Consider the following 16,055-nt stretch of genomic DNA (forward strand, 5'->3'; position numbering starts at 1 on the left):
CCGTGTCCCTCAGGGGTCTCTCTATCCCGGACCATCTCCCTCAGGGATCAATGTCCCGGTCCGTGTCCCTCAGGGGTCTCTCTATCCCGGACCATCTCCCTCAGGGATCAATGTCCCGGTCCGTGTCCCTCAGGGGTCTCTCTGTCCCGGACCATCTCCCTCAGGGATCAATGTCCCGACCCTGCACCGACTCCCGCCCGTTCCCGCCGCCCGCCAGGGGGCGCTGCCGGCGCCGCCCGCCGAGCGCCCGCCAAGATGGCGGCGTGTGGGGCGGCGGGGGCCGCGGGCGGGGGGCCCGGGCGGGCGGCGGGGCCGGCGGAGGCCGGGCCTGGTCTGGCCCCGGGCCGGGGGTCGGGCCGGGCGGGGGTCGGTGCGGTCCTGGCGCTGGCGGTGCTCGGGTGGCTGCAGGTGGCCCGCGGCGCCGGGTGAGTGTCCGGGCGCCGCCTGCCCCGGGGCGGGGCCTTCCTCGGCTCCCGAGGCCGGGCTGGTGGTGCGGTGCTGAGCGGGACAGACCCCCCGAACCGCGGTGATCACCCCGGGGACACGGGGGAAGCGCGGCCGGGGTGTCAGCGGGGCCGTGCCCCCTCCGAGCCGCTCCCGTCCCCCCGCTCGCAGCTTTGGCAGCCGCGTGTTCTCGTTGCAGGAGCCCCCCCGGCGACCCCGCGCTCCAGCCCTACTCCCCGGGCCGGCACGGCCCCCGGCACGGCCACCGGCACGTCCGGGACTGCCAGCCCCGCAGGTACGGCAATGTCACACACGAGGCGTGGCCCGGCGACAACAGCACGGCCGGCCCGGTGGCCGCCACCAGGACGTTCGTCTCGTACTTCCCCCCCGAGAGCAGCGGCCGCAAGGTGCTCTACGGGCACTTCACGTTCGTGAGGAACCCCCTGCGGACCCTCTCGGTGCTGGAGCCGGGCGGCGCCGGCGGCTGCCGGGAGCAGCGCAGAGCCACCGTGCAGGAGACAGCCCGGCTCGGGAACTGTCTGGTGGCCCAGAACGGCGGGTACTTCAACATGGAAACCGGAGAGTGCCTGGGGAACGTTGTGAGCGATGGGAAGCTGGTGAGGAACTCTGGAGGGCTACAGAACGCTCAGTTTGGCATCCGGAAGGATGGCACCATGGTGTTCGGGTAAGAGCTGGGGCTGTGTGGAGAGCGCTCTCCACGCTGAAGGCTTTTGGGCATCACTGGGGCATGAAGTTCATCCCAGGCACTGCCTCCTTGGCCTCTCCCAGCTGCAGTAGAAGCACACTTTGAATGGTGAAGTTAGGGATGTTTTACCTGTACCCCATGCAGCTATCTCTCCTAGAATGAAAGGAAGCTGGATAAGTTACTGTGATGATCTCTAACTGGTTAGGTTCCAGTGTCTCCTCTCCCAACATACTGCAAGGACACTTGATGGTGACTGAAGTGGGGGCAGACTCTGTCCTCCCCAAGAGAAGAGACAGAGTGGACTCTGAGTCTGCTCTGGCTGCAGCACAGAAAGGCTGGGCTTGGAAAGAACCTCAGGAGGAGCCTCATCCAGCACAGGTTGGCTAGAGCAGGCTGCTCAGGCCATGTCCAGTTGGGTTTTGAACATCTCTGAGGATGGAGACTCCACATCCTCTCTGGGCAAATCTGTTTTCTGAACACTTCAGAGATGGTGACTCCACCACTACCCTGGGCAGCTGTGCCAGGGCCTGACCACCCTTTTCGTGAAGTTTTCCCAATATCCATCTAAACCTGCTCTGGCACAACTTGAGGCCATTTCCTCTCATCCTGTCCCTTGTTCCCTGGGAGGAGAGCCCGACCCCCCCCCCCCCCGGCTCCTCCCTCCTGTCAGGGAGTTGCAGAGGACAGGAAGGTCCCCCCTGAGCCTCCTTTTCTCCAGGCTGAGCCCCCCCAGCTCCCTCAGCTGCTCCTGCTGCTCCAGCCCCTTCCCCAGCTCCATTCCCTTCCCTGGACACGCTCCAGCCCCTCAATGTCTGTCCTGTCTGAGGGTCCCAGAACTGCCCCCGGGGCTGGAGGTGCCTCAGCAGTGCCAGCACAGGGATGGGCACTGCCCTGGGCCTGCTGGTTCAGCCACACTGTGGCTGGTACAAGGTAGGTGCCAGTGGCTTTATTGCCCACCTTGGTGTGTGACACTCCCCAAGCAGCTGGAGACAGAACCCTCAGATGAGGAATAGCTGGCAAAGGAACTGTAGTGCTCCCTGGAATGAAAGGCCCCAGGAGCTGCAGCAAGCCTAAAGGGCCCAGAAGGGCTCCCAGGGTCCTTCTGATGGTCTCAGAAGATGGAGCAGCAGCCTGGAAGCTGCTGCAGCTGCTGGCTGCATTCCCCACCCTTCTGGCAGCTCCCACCCAGGCCTCAGCGAGGGTCCCTGCAAAGCCAAACTGACTGTGCCAAGCCAGGGCTTTATCCTGCAGCTGTTCTCTGAGAGCCCTGAGCACCAAGGCCTTCACTTCTGTGGCACAGGGGCTGCCTGAGGTGCTGACATGTCTTTAGTGAGGGGGCTTCTGCTGAGGGGACCAACAGCAACTGCAAGGTCACTGTTGGTCCTTAACCTCAGCTCTGCCCTGCTCTCTCCTGCTCTGGCAGTGTCCCTGTTAGTGGTGCTCAGTGGCTTTGTGGCTCCCAAACCATGACCCTAGAAATAGTTTGAGTGTAAATAATTTGGGCTGTCAGGGCAGTGGGGAAAGTAATTCACCCTTCAGTCTTTCACTGCATCATGACCAGCAGGATGGAGCACAGGGCACACTGTTACCCCCACCCTGCAGAGCTGCTGCCCCTTTCTGGGCTGATGGGGGTTTTCAGGCTTTAAAATGCCCAAGCTGTTGTGTGGTTTGATCCATTTTCAGCCGTGTTCATGTTGTCTTTGTGTTCCCTTCTCATGGGGAGAGGGAATTCTTTTTGCATGTTTTTCATTCAGGTATTTGCAATTACACTTTTTTACAAAGCAGAAAGCTTTGTTTGCCCACAGTCATGGATACTAAACAATTAAAAGTTGAGCATCCAGTTCCCACAGGACATCAAAAGAGTCAGTTTTAAACCCAAAAACACAGGCAGAGCTTACAGCCAGAGCTCAGCTGTCCAGCCGCAGCCCCTGCTCCTGTCTCTCCTGGTACAAACATCACCCAGCACCAGGCTCTGGTGAGGCAGGTGTTACTCATCACCCTGATCCTTGAGAGAGGAATATCCCTTGGGAAGCACCCCATGGTGACACAACACCCGAGCGTGGAAGTGCTTTTACTGCCTGGCTGGTCAGTGACAGGATTTGCTCTGGAGGAGCAGAGGGAGCTCTTCCCAGATGGAGGGGAGCAGGTAGCACCCAGCTGAGTCTTCTCCTCCGTGCAGCTGCAGGAGGCTGGATGCTGTAGCTCCAAATCCTCTCCAAAGCTGTTTGGTGTCACAGTTGTGGAGGATGGAAGCTGACAGGCAGCAAGATGTTACAGCTGCTTCCACAGATCCCGGAGTCTTTGGCAGTGGCTCTGGCCTTGTGTTCTGCCAGATGCTTTCTGCCCTTGTTATCCTGGCTCAGGTCCACTGCCTGCATTGCTGGCAGGAGTTGTTTCAGGCACGGTGGCCTGGGACCATCATGAGCTGTGGGTTTGTGCAGAAGAGCAGAGAACAGAGGCCACTTTGGCTGCTAAAGTGATGTTTCACACTTCTTGGCCTCTGGTTTTGGATGTATCTACCCTTCATTCCAATACCTTCTCCCCCTCTCCCTGCTGCTGGCAACAGGAGAGGCTTTTACATGACACTGCTGTGACCGTGGGTAACCCCTCCTGCTCTCTTTCCTAGTTACCTGTCTGAGGAGGATGTCTTGGATCAAACAAACCCTTTTGTGCAGCTTGTGAGTGGGGTGGTTTGGCTCCTCAGAGATGGAGAAGTTTACATCAATGAGAGCCGGGACGCCGAGTGTGGGGACACTCAAACCACAGGTAAACCCTGGGGAGCCTGGCCATGGACTGTCCTTCCCACGGGGCTTTTGGAAGGAGGGGTACTTTCATGGAATCATGGAATGGTTTGGGTTGGAAGAGACCTTAGAGACCATCTTGTTCCAGCCTCCCTTCCAATATACTGGGATTCTCCAAGCCCTGTCCAACCTGGCCTTGGACACTTCCAGGGATGGGGCAGCCACAGCTTCTCTGGGCAACCTGTGCCAGGGCCTCCCCACCCTCACAGGGAAGAATTTCTTCCTAATATCCAATCTAACCTGTGAAGAGAAACTCAGAGAAGTTGCCTCTTACAGGAGTTTAAAACTGAGGGCTGGCGAATCCCTTGCTTTGTGCCAGACAAAAACTTAATCAAGAGCACTTCTCTGGGGCTTGGATGAACAGGAGGAGCCCAGGCTGTGCTCTCACTGGTTCAGTTCAGATGAGCCCCTTGCTGGGAGCTGTTTTGCAGACAGAGGTGTGTGACCAGCCCATTCTGGCCCAGCTGGGGTGTGAATTGTTCCATCTCCTGCACAGGCACCTTCGACAAGTTCATCAGCGTGATCTCGGCCAGGACTGCGGTGGGACACGACCGCCAGGGCCGGCTGGTCCTGGTCCATGTGGATGGACAGACAGAATCCAGGGGGTAAGGGCTTGGGGAAGGTCTGAAATGCCTGAACTGGAGCGACTCTGCAGCTGCCAGGGATATGTTTTAGGGTAGAGACTCACAGAGCTCAAGGGAGCCAGGGAGGGCTCTCGGCCCCCAGACAGCGAGTCAGGGGGGCTGGGATGGGAGAGCTGCTCCTTCCACCGAGGAGAGGGACAGACTTCTACCACAGCAGCTTCATTGAAGTCAATCAACAAATCACCTTTGCTTTGCAGGGTCAACTTGTGGGAAATGGCAGAATTCCTGAAGCAGCAAGGAGTCATCAATGCCATCAACCTGGATGGTGGAGGCTCTGCCACGCTGGTCTTGAACGGGACCCTCGCCAACTACCCCTCTGAGCACTGGTAGGTGCTGGTGGCTCGTTCCCAGGGCTGCACAGGTGGCCCTGCAGCTCCTGTTGGGATGCAGAGCCCAGTCCTGCCCCCAGCTCAACCAGGAAGGCACAGCAAAGGCAGGTGACGGGATCTGGGGGAGAGAGAGGCTCTAAAGTTTTAAGTAGTTGAGTGACTCCATATTTTTTCCACTCAGTCATCCAGGATTAAAGCTGAGCTGGTTTCAGACAGGCAGCAAAGCTGTGACTGAGTGGCCTGATGTGGGAATCGGATAAGGCAGCAGCTCTTAGACTGGAGATCCAGAGCTGCACTTGCATGGGAATTAGCAGAGATCTGTCAGCAGCTTATGGAAGAGAACCACTACCTTGGAGACCCTGCCGTGCCTCAGGGCAGAACCTAAAGAACATTTTACTTTAAATTCAACTTTTTAGTCATCTCTGACTGTAAACATGGAGGCATTTAACACTCAGTTACCATAACTGCAATGATATAATTTATATCAAAACAAATAACATTCAGGGAAGGTGTGCTGGATGCCAAAACTGGGGAAGCTGAGACTGCTTAAAGTTAGATTTTGTTGCTTCTGTAAATCCATGTTTGAAATTACTCCTATCCAATGGGGATTTAATGGTTAGTTAAAACACCAGCTCAAATCTAGTTTTGTGTTTGTATTTTCCTGTTATTAACATTCTTGTTGGCCAGTGTGACTGGGGATGACAGTCTGTGGGTTATATCCGCCGGTTCTGGGCGGGGCTGGGGCAGCAGTGTCTGCACAGCTCCCGTGTCCCCTCCTGTGTCCCCCCAGCTCCTTTGACAGCACGTGGCGCTGCCCCCGGCGCGTCTCCACCGTGGTGTGTGTGCGCGAGCCGGGCTGTGACCCCCCCGACTGCAGCGGGCACGGGCTGTGCCAGGCCGGGCACTGCCGCTGCTCCGGGGCCTTCTGGACGGGCCCTGCCTGCGACAGCCTGGACTGTGGCCCTGCCAACTGCAGCCTGCACGGCCTCTGCACCCCCTGTGAGTCTGGGACGGGCTGTGGGTGCTGCCCCGGGCGCTGGGAATGTCCTGGGCCTGGCTGGGGGTTGGGGCTGCCCTCCCCCTGCCCTGCAGTGGCTGGAGCAGCACTGGGGATGAGCAGAACATGTTGCCTTCAGGAGCCAGCAGGGCTGGGCTGGGCTCAGGCCTGGGAACTGGGCCTGAAATAAGCCTTGATGGCAAGCTCTGGGCCTCAGTTTCCCTTCCTGCCCCGGAGTTGCTTCAGGTTTTTTTAAGGCAGGGCAGTGTATTATGGTGTGTGGCAGCAGCTGGTCCTGCCCTGTCTCTTTACTGTTCCTTCTTTACTTGTCTCTCCCACTTCATGATTTTTATCACTGTGCCATTGCCACTTCTTCATAAATTCATTTCAAAGTCAGGGACTGCTGAAATGTCCACCCTCAGCTTCTGCCCCTCTGTGCTGCTCAGTCCCGTTCTCCTCTTCTTGTGCTCTGGTTCAGCTCTCATTCAGGTGTGCACCAGTGCAGTGACTGGGCAGAGCTTGGTGGGTGCAGGGGTGCAGCAGCTGACCCAGAGTTGATCCCAGGGAATCCCCTCAGCAGGGATTCTGCTGCCTTTGGCAGCTGCAGTGGGTGAACCCACCCTGGGTGTGAGTGCAGGGTTCCTCTTCTGGGCATCTCCTGGCAGGGGTAAGGGGGCACCTTCAGAGGCAGAGGCTCCTAATTTTGGGTCCCTGCTGTTTCCAAGTGTTTTTTTGTTGTCATTAATGGCTGTTCCATGTGTTTGCACAGCTGGATGCCTGTGTGACGCCGGCTGGACTGGCAGCAACTGCACGGAAGGTAAACACTCACTGCTACTGCACTCTGCTCCTCACAGCCAGGGAGAGGGACTGGGACCACTGCCCAAGAGGGAGCAGGGAAGGGAGAGGCCAAACACACCCCAAGCTGTGGCTGTGCTGGGGTGTGTCACTGTGTAGTGAGGGCCCTGATGATGTCCCTGCTTGTCTCTGCAGCCTGTGCTCCTGGTTTCTATGGGGAATCTTGCAGCCAGAAGTGCCAGTGCCAGCACGGTGGCTCCTGTGACCCTGTGCACGGAGCCTGTTCCTGCCCCCCTGGGTTCTATGGCACCAGCTGTGAGCATGGTAAGGGCTGCTCTGAAGGGCCACCTGGGCTGGGAGAGGGTTTTGTGTCACTTCTGAGCCACCTCTTGCATGCAAAACAAGAGAGAGGTCTGCCAGGGGGGCTCAGGCCTGAATGTCACAGCTGGAGTGTCACCAGCTGGCTCCCAGCTCCTCCTATCCTACCCAAGTGGGCTAAAAAGGAAAGCAAGGAGCAGAGAGGAAGGAGGAGTTTCCTTCATCAACAGAAAATTGTGGATTTCTGTTTAGTCTCAGCCCCAAAGCTCCTGAGTGTAGAACAGGATCATCCACTGCTCCAGGGTGTTGCACCAGGCCCTGCCTGTAGCCCAGGCTTCAGGTGATCCAGGTCAGTGCCTGTGGAGTGCTCCAGAGGCTGTTGTGCCATCCCACCTTCCCTGTGTGGCTGTCCCTGTGCCAGTGCTGACGGGGCTGGTGCTGTTCTCCCTTGTGTCACCACTCCAGCTTCTCTGAGGCACTTGGGGCCCTGTGGATCCCAGAGAACAAGTTAATTTCAGCACAGTGTAAACTCCACGTGTGCCTCATTCCATTAGGGATGGTGGTCCAGCCTGGGAATGCTCAAGCAGCTCCATCCCAGAGGAGTTGCCCAGAGAAGCTGTGGCTGCCCCATCCCTGGGAGGTTGGACGGGGCTTGGAGCAACCTGGGCTAGTGGAAGGTGTCCCTGCCTATGACAGGGGGTGGGACAAGATGAGCTTTAAGGTCTCTCCCAGCCCAGACCATTCTACGATTCTGTGATCCCTGAAACTTCCCCCTGACACACAAAATGGCAGCAGAGAACTCCCAGCGTGATGCTCCCAGGCTGCTGCAGGCTCAGCTGAGCTGGAGGAGCTGCAGCCACAGCCTGGGTGGTTCCAGAGCAGGTGGAGCTTTGGCAATGACCAACCTCTTCGTGTCAACTCCCCAGAGTGTCCCCTGGGCTGGTTTGGGCCCAACTGCCAGAGCCAGTGTGTGTGTGAGCACTCGTGTCCCTGCGACCCCCAGACCGGCAGCTGCAACACCACCCACGACAGGGCACTGCAGGAGGAGCTGCTCAGAGGTACCTGCAGGGCCTGGGGGTTGTCAAAAACAGTTGAAAGAACAGCCTTACTGCATAACATTGGTTTAGTCACCAGCTCTGCTTAAACTTGCTCTTTTTTCAGTGGAATTTTACACCCTCCTCCCCAACACTGCCTTTCTTCCCTCTTTGTTTTCCAGCTGGACAGTGTGTGGCTTCCCAGAATAAGGAAAGGAGCAAAGAAAGATTCTCTCTGTCAGAGTAAGTGGGTGGTACACACTGTGTGCCTCAGAGGCTGTCACAGAGCACGGGAGGGGCTCAGCCTGCAGAAAAGGAGGCTCAGGGGGGACCTTCTGGCTCTGCAACTCCCTGACTGGAGGGGGGAGTTGGGGGGGGGTTGGGCTCTGCTCCCAGGGAACAAGGGACAGGACAAGAGGAAACAGCCTCAAGTTGTGCCAGTGGAGATTTGGATATTGGGGAAATTTCTTCATGGAATGGGTGGTGACAGCTGCCCAGAGCAGTCACCATCTCTGGAGAGGGATTTAAAAGCCTGTGGCTGTAACACTTGGGAACATGGGTTAGTGGTGGCCTTGGCAGCACCAGGGGACTTGATTATCTTAGAGGGCTTCTCCAACCTAAAGGATTCCCTGATTTTCTGCTGCCTGAGAGCAGGACCACAAATTTGGGAAGGCAGAGAAGGGAGGACAGTCCTTGATAAATCATTTGCACCCTGGGAACACGTGACACAGGCCGAGATGTTGCCTATGTGGGTTTTTCTTGTCCCCCAGGAGCATGTGGCTGTCCCTGAGCTGTGGCCTGGCCCTGCTGCTGGCACTCAGTGCCCTGGGGAACGTGGGGCTGGTGCTGAGGGCGCGGTCGGAGCGGCAGCGCGGGGACTATCGGTACCACCCCCTGAGGGACATCAACGGGGAAGCCACACACCCCCCCAGTGCTGCTGCCTGGGGGCCAGAGGACACTCGGGAGCCAGAGGACACTCAGGACTCACTTTAGAGTCCCGGCTGGGAAGAGAGGAGGTGTTTCACTGTGCCCCCTGCACAGCCCCTCAGCACTGAGCGGGACAGGGTCACTGTGCCTGAAGTGACCCAGCCCAGGAACTGCCCTGGCTCAGCCACGGCTCCCTCTCCTCTGCTGCTCCAGCCCCAGCCCCCAGGGCTGCATCCCAGTGGCCGTGATGGGATGCAGGGCACTGGGTAAGGGAATCCCACAGTGGCAGCAGGAAAGGAAATGGGCTGGTTCCTTCCTAACCCCGAGGGACATGGGTGAGCAGTGCCAGCCACAGGCACCTCAGGAAGGTCCCTGCCCACATGGGCAGTGCTGAGTGTTTTTAAGACTCAGCAAGGTAAACTGCCTCTAGCACAAAACTGGGTTAAGGAAGCTGGTGCCTAAGGGTGTTAGAGTCTATGTCTGCCCTTCCCTGGTGAGCTCCGATTTTAATCAGAAAAGTGACAAAACATTTTAAAATGCTGAAGCAGGTGCAGCACCCAGTGAAACCAGAGCCCTCCTCCTGGCCCAGAAGCATGTGATGGGTGCTGCATTTTGGGGAGGCTCTTGCAGCTCAGCAACAGGAAAAGCCTTGTCAGGTCACAAGTTCCATTGGTGCATCTCTTGTAGCCCCAGCAGCTGATGGGCTCTGGGGGCTCAGGGACTGTCACCAGCCAGGGAAGGGGACAGACAGGGACAGCCTGGCATGGCTGGCAGGACTCTCCTCAGAGGGACCACAACCAGCAAGTTCTTCAAGCCCTCCCGGGTCCCAAACACCTCCTCTGGAAATCCAGAACCCCTCCTTGCACAATTAAACTGAAACAGTGTTAGAGTTTGCTTCCACTGAGGGAAAGCCAGCCTTTAACGTGCCCCTTGGATGCTGCAGAGGGGTTAGAGCCTGTCTGAGCCCCAACACTCACAGTTTTATGCACTCACTCCCTTTTTACCTCTCCATGTAAAGGATGTGTAATTTCTGTGCCACTGTTGGCATCAGATCAGCCTGTAACCAGAAGACTCTATTTTTCTATGATTTACAGAAGATTATTTGAAAATGAATAAAGTCTATTAGTGCTACCTGCCTGAAACTCAGATTCCTGATGTCCAGCTGCAGAAGGAGCCACGATCCTTTCCCAGTTAACCTCAGCCTCCCATTGGAACCCCGGGGCCATTTATTTTAAATAACAGCCACACTGCAGGATGTGCTGTCCCAGCCCACTCTGGGCTAGGAAACTAAACAAAAATGCTGGTTCTGCAGGGAAAAAGTGACCATTTTAGTTCAAGGGCAGGAATAAGTGACCACAAGCCAGCCTTACCTCTGCTTCTGGGGGAAAGAGCAGCACCCAGGCTTAAATTTTTGGTTTCCCCCAGTCTGAACAATTGGCATCAAACAATTCCACATGTTCTTAGAGATGCTGTTTTATTTCCAACATACCCAAAGGTACAGCTCTACTGGGACCCACAGACAGTCACTGAAGTACATTTGTTGTCAGGGAACACGTTACAGGGCCCTGCAGTTTGCAGAGGGCTCTTAAAGGAGGTTTGGCTGAGAAAAATGAGGATTTCAGTAAATAAAACCAAAGCCAGCTGCAAGGGAGAGAAAGTAAGTAAAATAATTAATGCCCATTTAACTTACACATGTCACTAAGAACTTGGAAGTGGGTGTGGGTGTCACTAAAAGCCTGTGCATGTGACACAATTCCAATTTTGCCTTCCAAGAGAGAAATAATCAGGTGTGAGGATCGTGACAAAGGTGTTGGAGGAATACTAAAGCTGAATCCATGCAGGAATCTTTGAGAAGTGCTGTCAGTTAAGAGCCTAATAGCTGCTCCTTGCATTAATTGCTCACAGTATAAACATCTGGGATATGAAAGCAGTGTGTGCCTTTTGAAAGGAGGGATTCCCTGCCTGGAGCTGGGCTGGCCTGGCCCTCAGCACTTCCCACCCCAGCAGGGTGGACAGCTGGGCTCAGCACTTCCCACCGGGAATTCCAAGCTCAGGAAGTGGTACAGATTTGGGACGAGTGGATTATGACTTTTTTCAAACCAAACTGGGATTAGAAATTCTTATTCCAAGTTGGTTTTTCCCTGTTCCTGAAAGGGAACTGGTTGGACGCGGCAGCAAACGCTCCCAGCGTCGCTCCGGGCTCCCTCACCTGGGCTCAGCTGGGAATTCCCTTTCCCAAGAGCAGTGAGTGAGGAGCTCTGGTGCCTCCCTGCTGACGAGAGCCCTCGGTGCCGGGTCACAGCTCTCCCGTGCCCCGGGAAGCGCTGGAGCTGCGGCACCAGGGCCGGAGCCGCCCCTGGAGCCCCGGAGGCTCCTCCTCTGCTGCAGCGGGAAAAAGCCCTTTTCACACGAGAGGCAGCGAAGGTTCAGTCAGAATGGCCCAGGACTGCAGTCCAGCCGTGCCCTGAACGATCCAACATCCATCCTCGTGCTCCATGTCTGCCCTTCCCAGTCGTGCTGGGACAGACACCAGGAAAAGGGGCAAACCTGGAGGAATCGCTGAGAACAAAAGGTTTCACCTCTGGCCATATTTAACTGTAAACTATGGCCCAGCCCTCTGCACCCCAGCACAGGAAACACGGCAACAGCTCTGAGGTAGGTGTTGTGTTTGCATATGGAATATCTGAAACGGGGAGGCCCCGATTTACTGGGGGCTGTTTTTTAATTACCTGAACACGGCCCGAGCTCACTGGCTTTGCTGCTGGGGAGGGAGCAGGGAGGGCCTTGCTGCATCTCCAATCAGCACCCAAACCAGGCCATTTCCCAAGGTTTTGCCTTAGGAGAGGATCCAGAGGATCCAGAACTCCTCCCAGCCTCAACTCACAGGAAGCTGCTGTGAAGAAAACTGTGATTTTCTAAAGCACACTGATGTCATTTGAGGGGAAAAAGGTGATGTAGAAGAATTCCATCTCTGGCATTGGCAGTTCACAAGGTCAGGTTTAAAAAGCACAGCACAGCACCAGCCACAACATCCAGGCTGTTGCTCCCTTTCTCCTGTTAACGTTCAGGAAAAAAATATTGGATTATTCAAATTGGTTTCAAAGTAAATGGGTAGGTGGGATAACCCAGGCAGCTTTGCCAAGGGAGAGGTCACAAGCTGCTTCCCAAACACACCTGTGCCGTGATCTCATGGGCAGAGAAGCAGCACTGACAAGGAACATGAGGAAAAACCAGGACTGGGATGTCCCTGGAGCCAGGAAGACTCCATGGGACCAGCCCTTCAGGCCTCCCTGGCTCCTCCAGAGACCTGCCAGAGGTGCCAAGTTCTAGGTGCCTCACTGACAAGAGTTAAACACCCACAACTTGTAGTGTGGGGAGAAAACAGCACATCCCACATTCCAAAATAAAATTTAAAAATATCCCAGTGCAAAGGAAGAGATTCTTAACCAGAGGAAACCACAGGAAACAGGAGCGTTGCCACCGTGGGACGTGAGCAACAATGTAAAAACTGAGCCGCTAGAAGGTGAAATCCTGAACCAGCACAGGGAGGATGGGCTGGGTTTGCTCCTGGGGCTTTGGGAGTTGGTTTAAACTCTATTTCTGGCATCAGAATGAATTATGGATAAAGGATTTTCCATGAGGGATACACACATGCACTTTTACTGTCAAAACTCCTGATTTTCCAGAGGAAAGGTGATACTTGTCCCACTCTCTCAGACTCCATTTATGCTGAAATGCTGGAGACACAAGTTTCACTTGTGTGGGACAAATGCTAAAAGTCCACGGAACAACTGGGGAATCCTTGGAAATCAGAACTTCCCTGAGCCCTGCAAGGTGGGAGAGTGATTCCCTTGGTTCCAATCCTTTAAAAAAAAAATAAATCACCAAACAACTCAGAAACACATCAAGTTCTCACCTCCCATTGTTCGGAATATTTGGGCTCCTTTGGCAGCACCTGGTGCTTCCAACCCAGGAATTAAACCAGCAGGGTGGGAAGGAAGGACTGCCCAGATTCCATCAGTGTGAACAAGAACTTGGGAAGTATTTGATGCCTGTTCTCATCTTGTTGCCTCGGGGACAAGAACAGGGATAACTTCGCTCCCCAGCCCGACCACACGAACCAGCAGTGGAGATGAGGGACAAACACGGGATTTTTGGTGTGCAGGAAGACAGTGAATCTTCATGACAACTCCTGAACTCAATCCTGGCTTCTTAACCCTAAGAAACAGTCCAAAAAGCACTGGAGTCTCCCTTTCCCTTGCAGGGAAGGTGACACAGCCCTCACCCCAGTGCTCTGCACGGTACAGCCCTTTTTGCAAGAACATCCAGTGATCACAAAGATTGGGATTTAAGTAGAAAGACTTCTTGGGATTGAAGACAACCAGTTATTCCTTTCTAAAATCAAAGTTCATCCCATTAAAAAAGGTGGCTGGATTTAATAAATAGTCATTTCTGACATTATAAATAAGTTAAAAATTAATTTAAAATAAGCTAGCATTGAATAAATAGGCTTCAGTAAGTGCTTACATACATATAGGCCTCTTTGAAAGGTTTCAAGTGAGCTCATGTTTTAAAGAAGCAAGTTCTGCAGGAACTGTAAGCAAGTTACTGCCAGAAAATCTTGTGCCTTCAGGAAATCAAATATTGCTTTGCTTAGCCCTTTAGAATTGGATTCAGTTCCCATCCACTCAGGGATGGGACAGACCTACTCATTATTGCTGTAAACCTGAGCAGAAAGAACAATAGTTTACCTTTAGGAAGATGCCACTTGCTGGAGGCAGATTCCCTGCCTGGACTTTCCAGAAAACTGTTTTGACTTTGTCTCAGCAGGGTTACAAAAATCCACCACATTTCCCAGTAACATCCTGCCAGACCAGGAGAGGTTTTTGGTTCGACCTGGAAGTGATTTCTGAACTCTCCTACCTGTACCAAGGTGTCCTTCCAAGGCCCAGCCCCTGGAATGCCCAACTCGAGTGTCTGGTGGAGCCCTCTGGGCACCCAGGAAACTCCAGGACTTTTGCTACCCAGGAATAACCAAAAGGTCCAACAGGTAAGGCAACATCAGCCTCCTCTGCCACACATGGGAAGGACCGATGGGAGAAGCCCTTTGGAGCGATCCCTGCCAACTGACATCCAGCCAAAATCCATCCAAGAGACCCCTGAGGAGCAGCAGCTGCTCCAGAACTCCAAACCCACCATTGGAATTCCAGGTCTTGTGGTTTAAGCAGCTCCCAGAGGCCTCTCTGTGTCCAAATGGCTGTGACACAACTGCCCCAAGGCTCAGCCCTGGAGCTCTTTGGTTTGGGGCTCGGAGCAGCTCCGGGGGCAGGAAGGCCCAGGAGGTCTTTCCCTGCAGCCTTGGCTCTGCTATCTGGAAAGGTGGGAGCTGCTCTGGGACTGGCTGGAAGATGTCGTGACTCCACTCAGCTGGGAAAAGCCGCTGTTGCAAGATTCCAGGCTCGACATGGATCCCCTGGGATGGGACAAAGCAGATGGGCTGTTAGGAAGGCAGCAATTAATGGAGAACTATTCCCCTGACAGATCAGTTTACCCTCTATAGTGCTTGCACAAGTGCTTTTTGTCCCATCATTTTCCACTTGCTCTCTAAGAATCTCCGTGTCATCATGAAAAATTCATTAGAGATATTTTTTCCCAGTTACAGATATTATTCCTTGTCCCTGGCTGTTGTTCTGGGGAAGGGGACAGAGCTGGAGCCTCTGCAGGGCTGTTTTTGCTGCCCCTGAGCAGAAAGGAAAACTCCAGTGCATCCCAAATGCAGCAGCCACTGTGAGCCCAAGGACTGCAGGCTGCTGAACACCAGAGTCCCAACTCCAGAGTGCCCAGCCATTGTTGCCAGCTCCTGCCAAAAGCAGGCTGGGCTCAGTTAATGCAGGAAGAGCACCAAGGAACATGTTTGCATGACTGGAGGGAGGTGTTTGCTGCTGCTCTGACTCCACAGGATCTGGCCAGGTCATCACCTGCAAGTCTGTTCTGCCCAACACTTCCTCCAGCTCCAGGGAAAGGTCAAGGACTTGCAAAGAATTCAGATTAACAGGTGACTGGGAAGTGCTTTCAGCACTAAAGGAGGAGGCCAAGCACAGTGTCCCAAGGCTGACTGTTCACCTGCTCAGAAGTGCTTTCTGATCACTGCAGACATCCTTCTCTGCCAGACAGAATATCTGGGAAATAGCCCAGCTGATATCTGAGTTACTCCAAAAGTAACTTCTCAAAATCTTCCCAACTAAGATAAACCTCCTGAGTCAAAAACCTCCTGCTCTTCTGGCAGCTGCAAGCAAGACCTGAAGCACAAATTCCTCAGGTGGACACACAGCCAAGGGGGCCCTTAATACCTACAGCACTAAAGGAGATTGTTTGTGCAAAATGCCACCAAGTTTGTGTCAAAGTTATCCCCAATGACACAACACCAGCGGAGGTCACTGGGATCCAAATGTTTAACTCACACGCAGCCCTCTCATTTGGCTTCTCCAGTGCAACTCATGTAGTAAATACCCCCTAAATGTCCCACCTGAAGTCCTTGGAGGCCAACACCTCGTAGTAGTAGATGAGTTTGCACTTGTGGCCGGAGCCCTGCAGGGAGGCCAGGACATCGTCCACGCGGGGCAGGCTGGAGCTGGAGCAGGGAGGGGGGCCGTGCATCTTCCACTGCAGGATGTAAAACCCTGGCCAGCGCGTCACGTGGGACCCCTGGAGAGAGGGAGGGACACCAGTGACCACGGGGAGTCCTGGGAAACGGCTGAATGACCCAGTGAAGTCAAAAAACCCTGATGGAGCTGATGGCTCTGGGCACAGGTGTCACCACTTTTACCTGCCTGAGACACTCCCCTGCAGTGCCAGCAAAAAAAGGTTCTTTTCCATTAGGTTTTTATCATGGAGTCTCTTTCCAGTGGTTCACTCTAAAGCAGCCCTGGGACAGCAGCCACTTTCACAGGGAACCCAGAGAATGATCACAGAATCATGGAATGGTTTGGGCTGAAAGGACCTTAAAGCTCATCCAGTGCCAGCCCCTGCCATGGGCAGGGACACCTTCCACTAGCCCAGG

The 16,055-nt window shown here is 54.7% G+C and overlaps 2 protein-coding genes across 5 annotated transcripts in view; one reads left to right on the top strand and one right to left on the bottom strand.

Moving 5' to 3' along the window:
• Positions 1 to 10,137, top strand: part of NAGPA (N-acetylglucosamine-1-phosphodiester alpha-N-acetylglucosaminidase) — a 15,038-nt gene extending 4,901 nt beyond the window's left edge. Inside the window, exons 2-11 of the mRNA XM_017808669.1 lie at positions 644 to 1,129; positions 3,777 to 3,916; positions 4,448 to 4,556; positions 4,793 to 4,921; positions 5,715 to 5,923; positions 6,691 to 6,738; positions 6,912 to 7,040; positions 7,961 to 8,092; positions 8,251 to 8,311; positions 8,839 to 10,137. Coding sequence (XP_017664158.1) covers positions 644 to 1,129; positions 3,777 to 3,916; positions 4,448 to 4,556; positions 4,793 to 4,921; positions 5,715 to 5,923; positions 6,691 to 6,738; positions 6,912 to 7,040; positions 7,961 to 8,092; positions 8,251 to 8,311; positions 8,839 to 9,061 — 1,666 coding nt within the window. The 3' untranslated portion in view covers positions 9,062 to 10,137. The remainder of the gene's footprint in view (positions 1 to 643; positions 1,130 to 3,776; positions 3,917 to 4,447; positions 4,557 to 4,792; positions 4,922 to 5,714; positions 5,924 to 6,690; positions 6,739 to 6,911; positions 7,041 to 7,960; positions 8,093 to 8,250; positions 8,312 to 8,838) is intronic.
• A 313-nt stretch (positions 10,138 to 10,450) lies between these two features.
• SEC14L5 (SEC14 like lipid binding 5) overlaps positions 10,451 to 16,055 on the bottom strand; it is a 39,709-nt gene continuing 34,104 nt past the window's right edge. For all 4 annotated transcript variants that reach the window (XM_017808730.1, XM_017808731.1, XM_017808732.1 and 1 more), the window contains 2 exons: positions 15,522 to 15,700; positions 10,451 to 14,468 (listed from right to left, as the gene is read on the bottom strand). In XM_017808730.1, coding sequence (XP_017664219.1) covers positions 14,363 to 14,468; positions 15,522 to 15,700 — 285 coding nt within the window. In that variant the 3' untranslated portion in view covers positions 10,451 to 14,362. The remainder of the gene's footprint in view (positions 14,469 to 15,521; positions 15,701 to 16,055) is intronic.

Source organism: Lepidothrix coronata, unplaced genomic scaffold, assembly GCF_001604755.1.
Source record: "Lepidothrix coronata isolate B3197 unplaced genomic scaffold, Lepidothrix_coronata-1.0 Scaffold24, whole genome shotgun sequence".
NCBI lineage: Eukaryota > Metazoa > Chordata > Aves > Passeriformes > Pipridae > Lepidothrix > Lepidothrix coronata.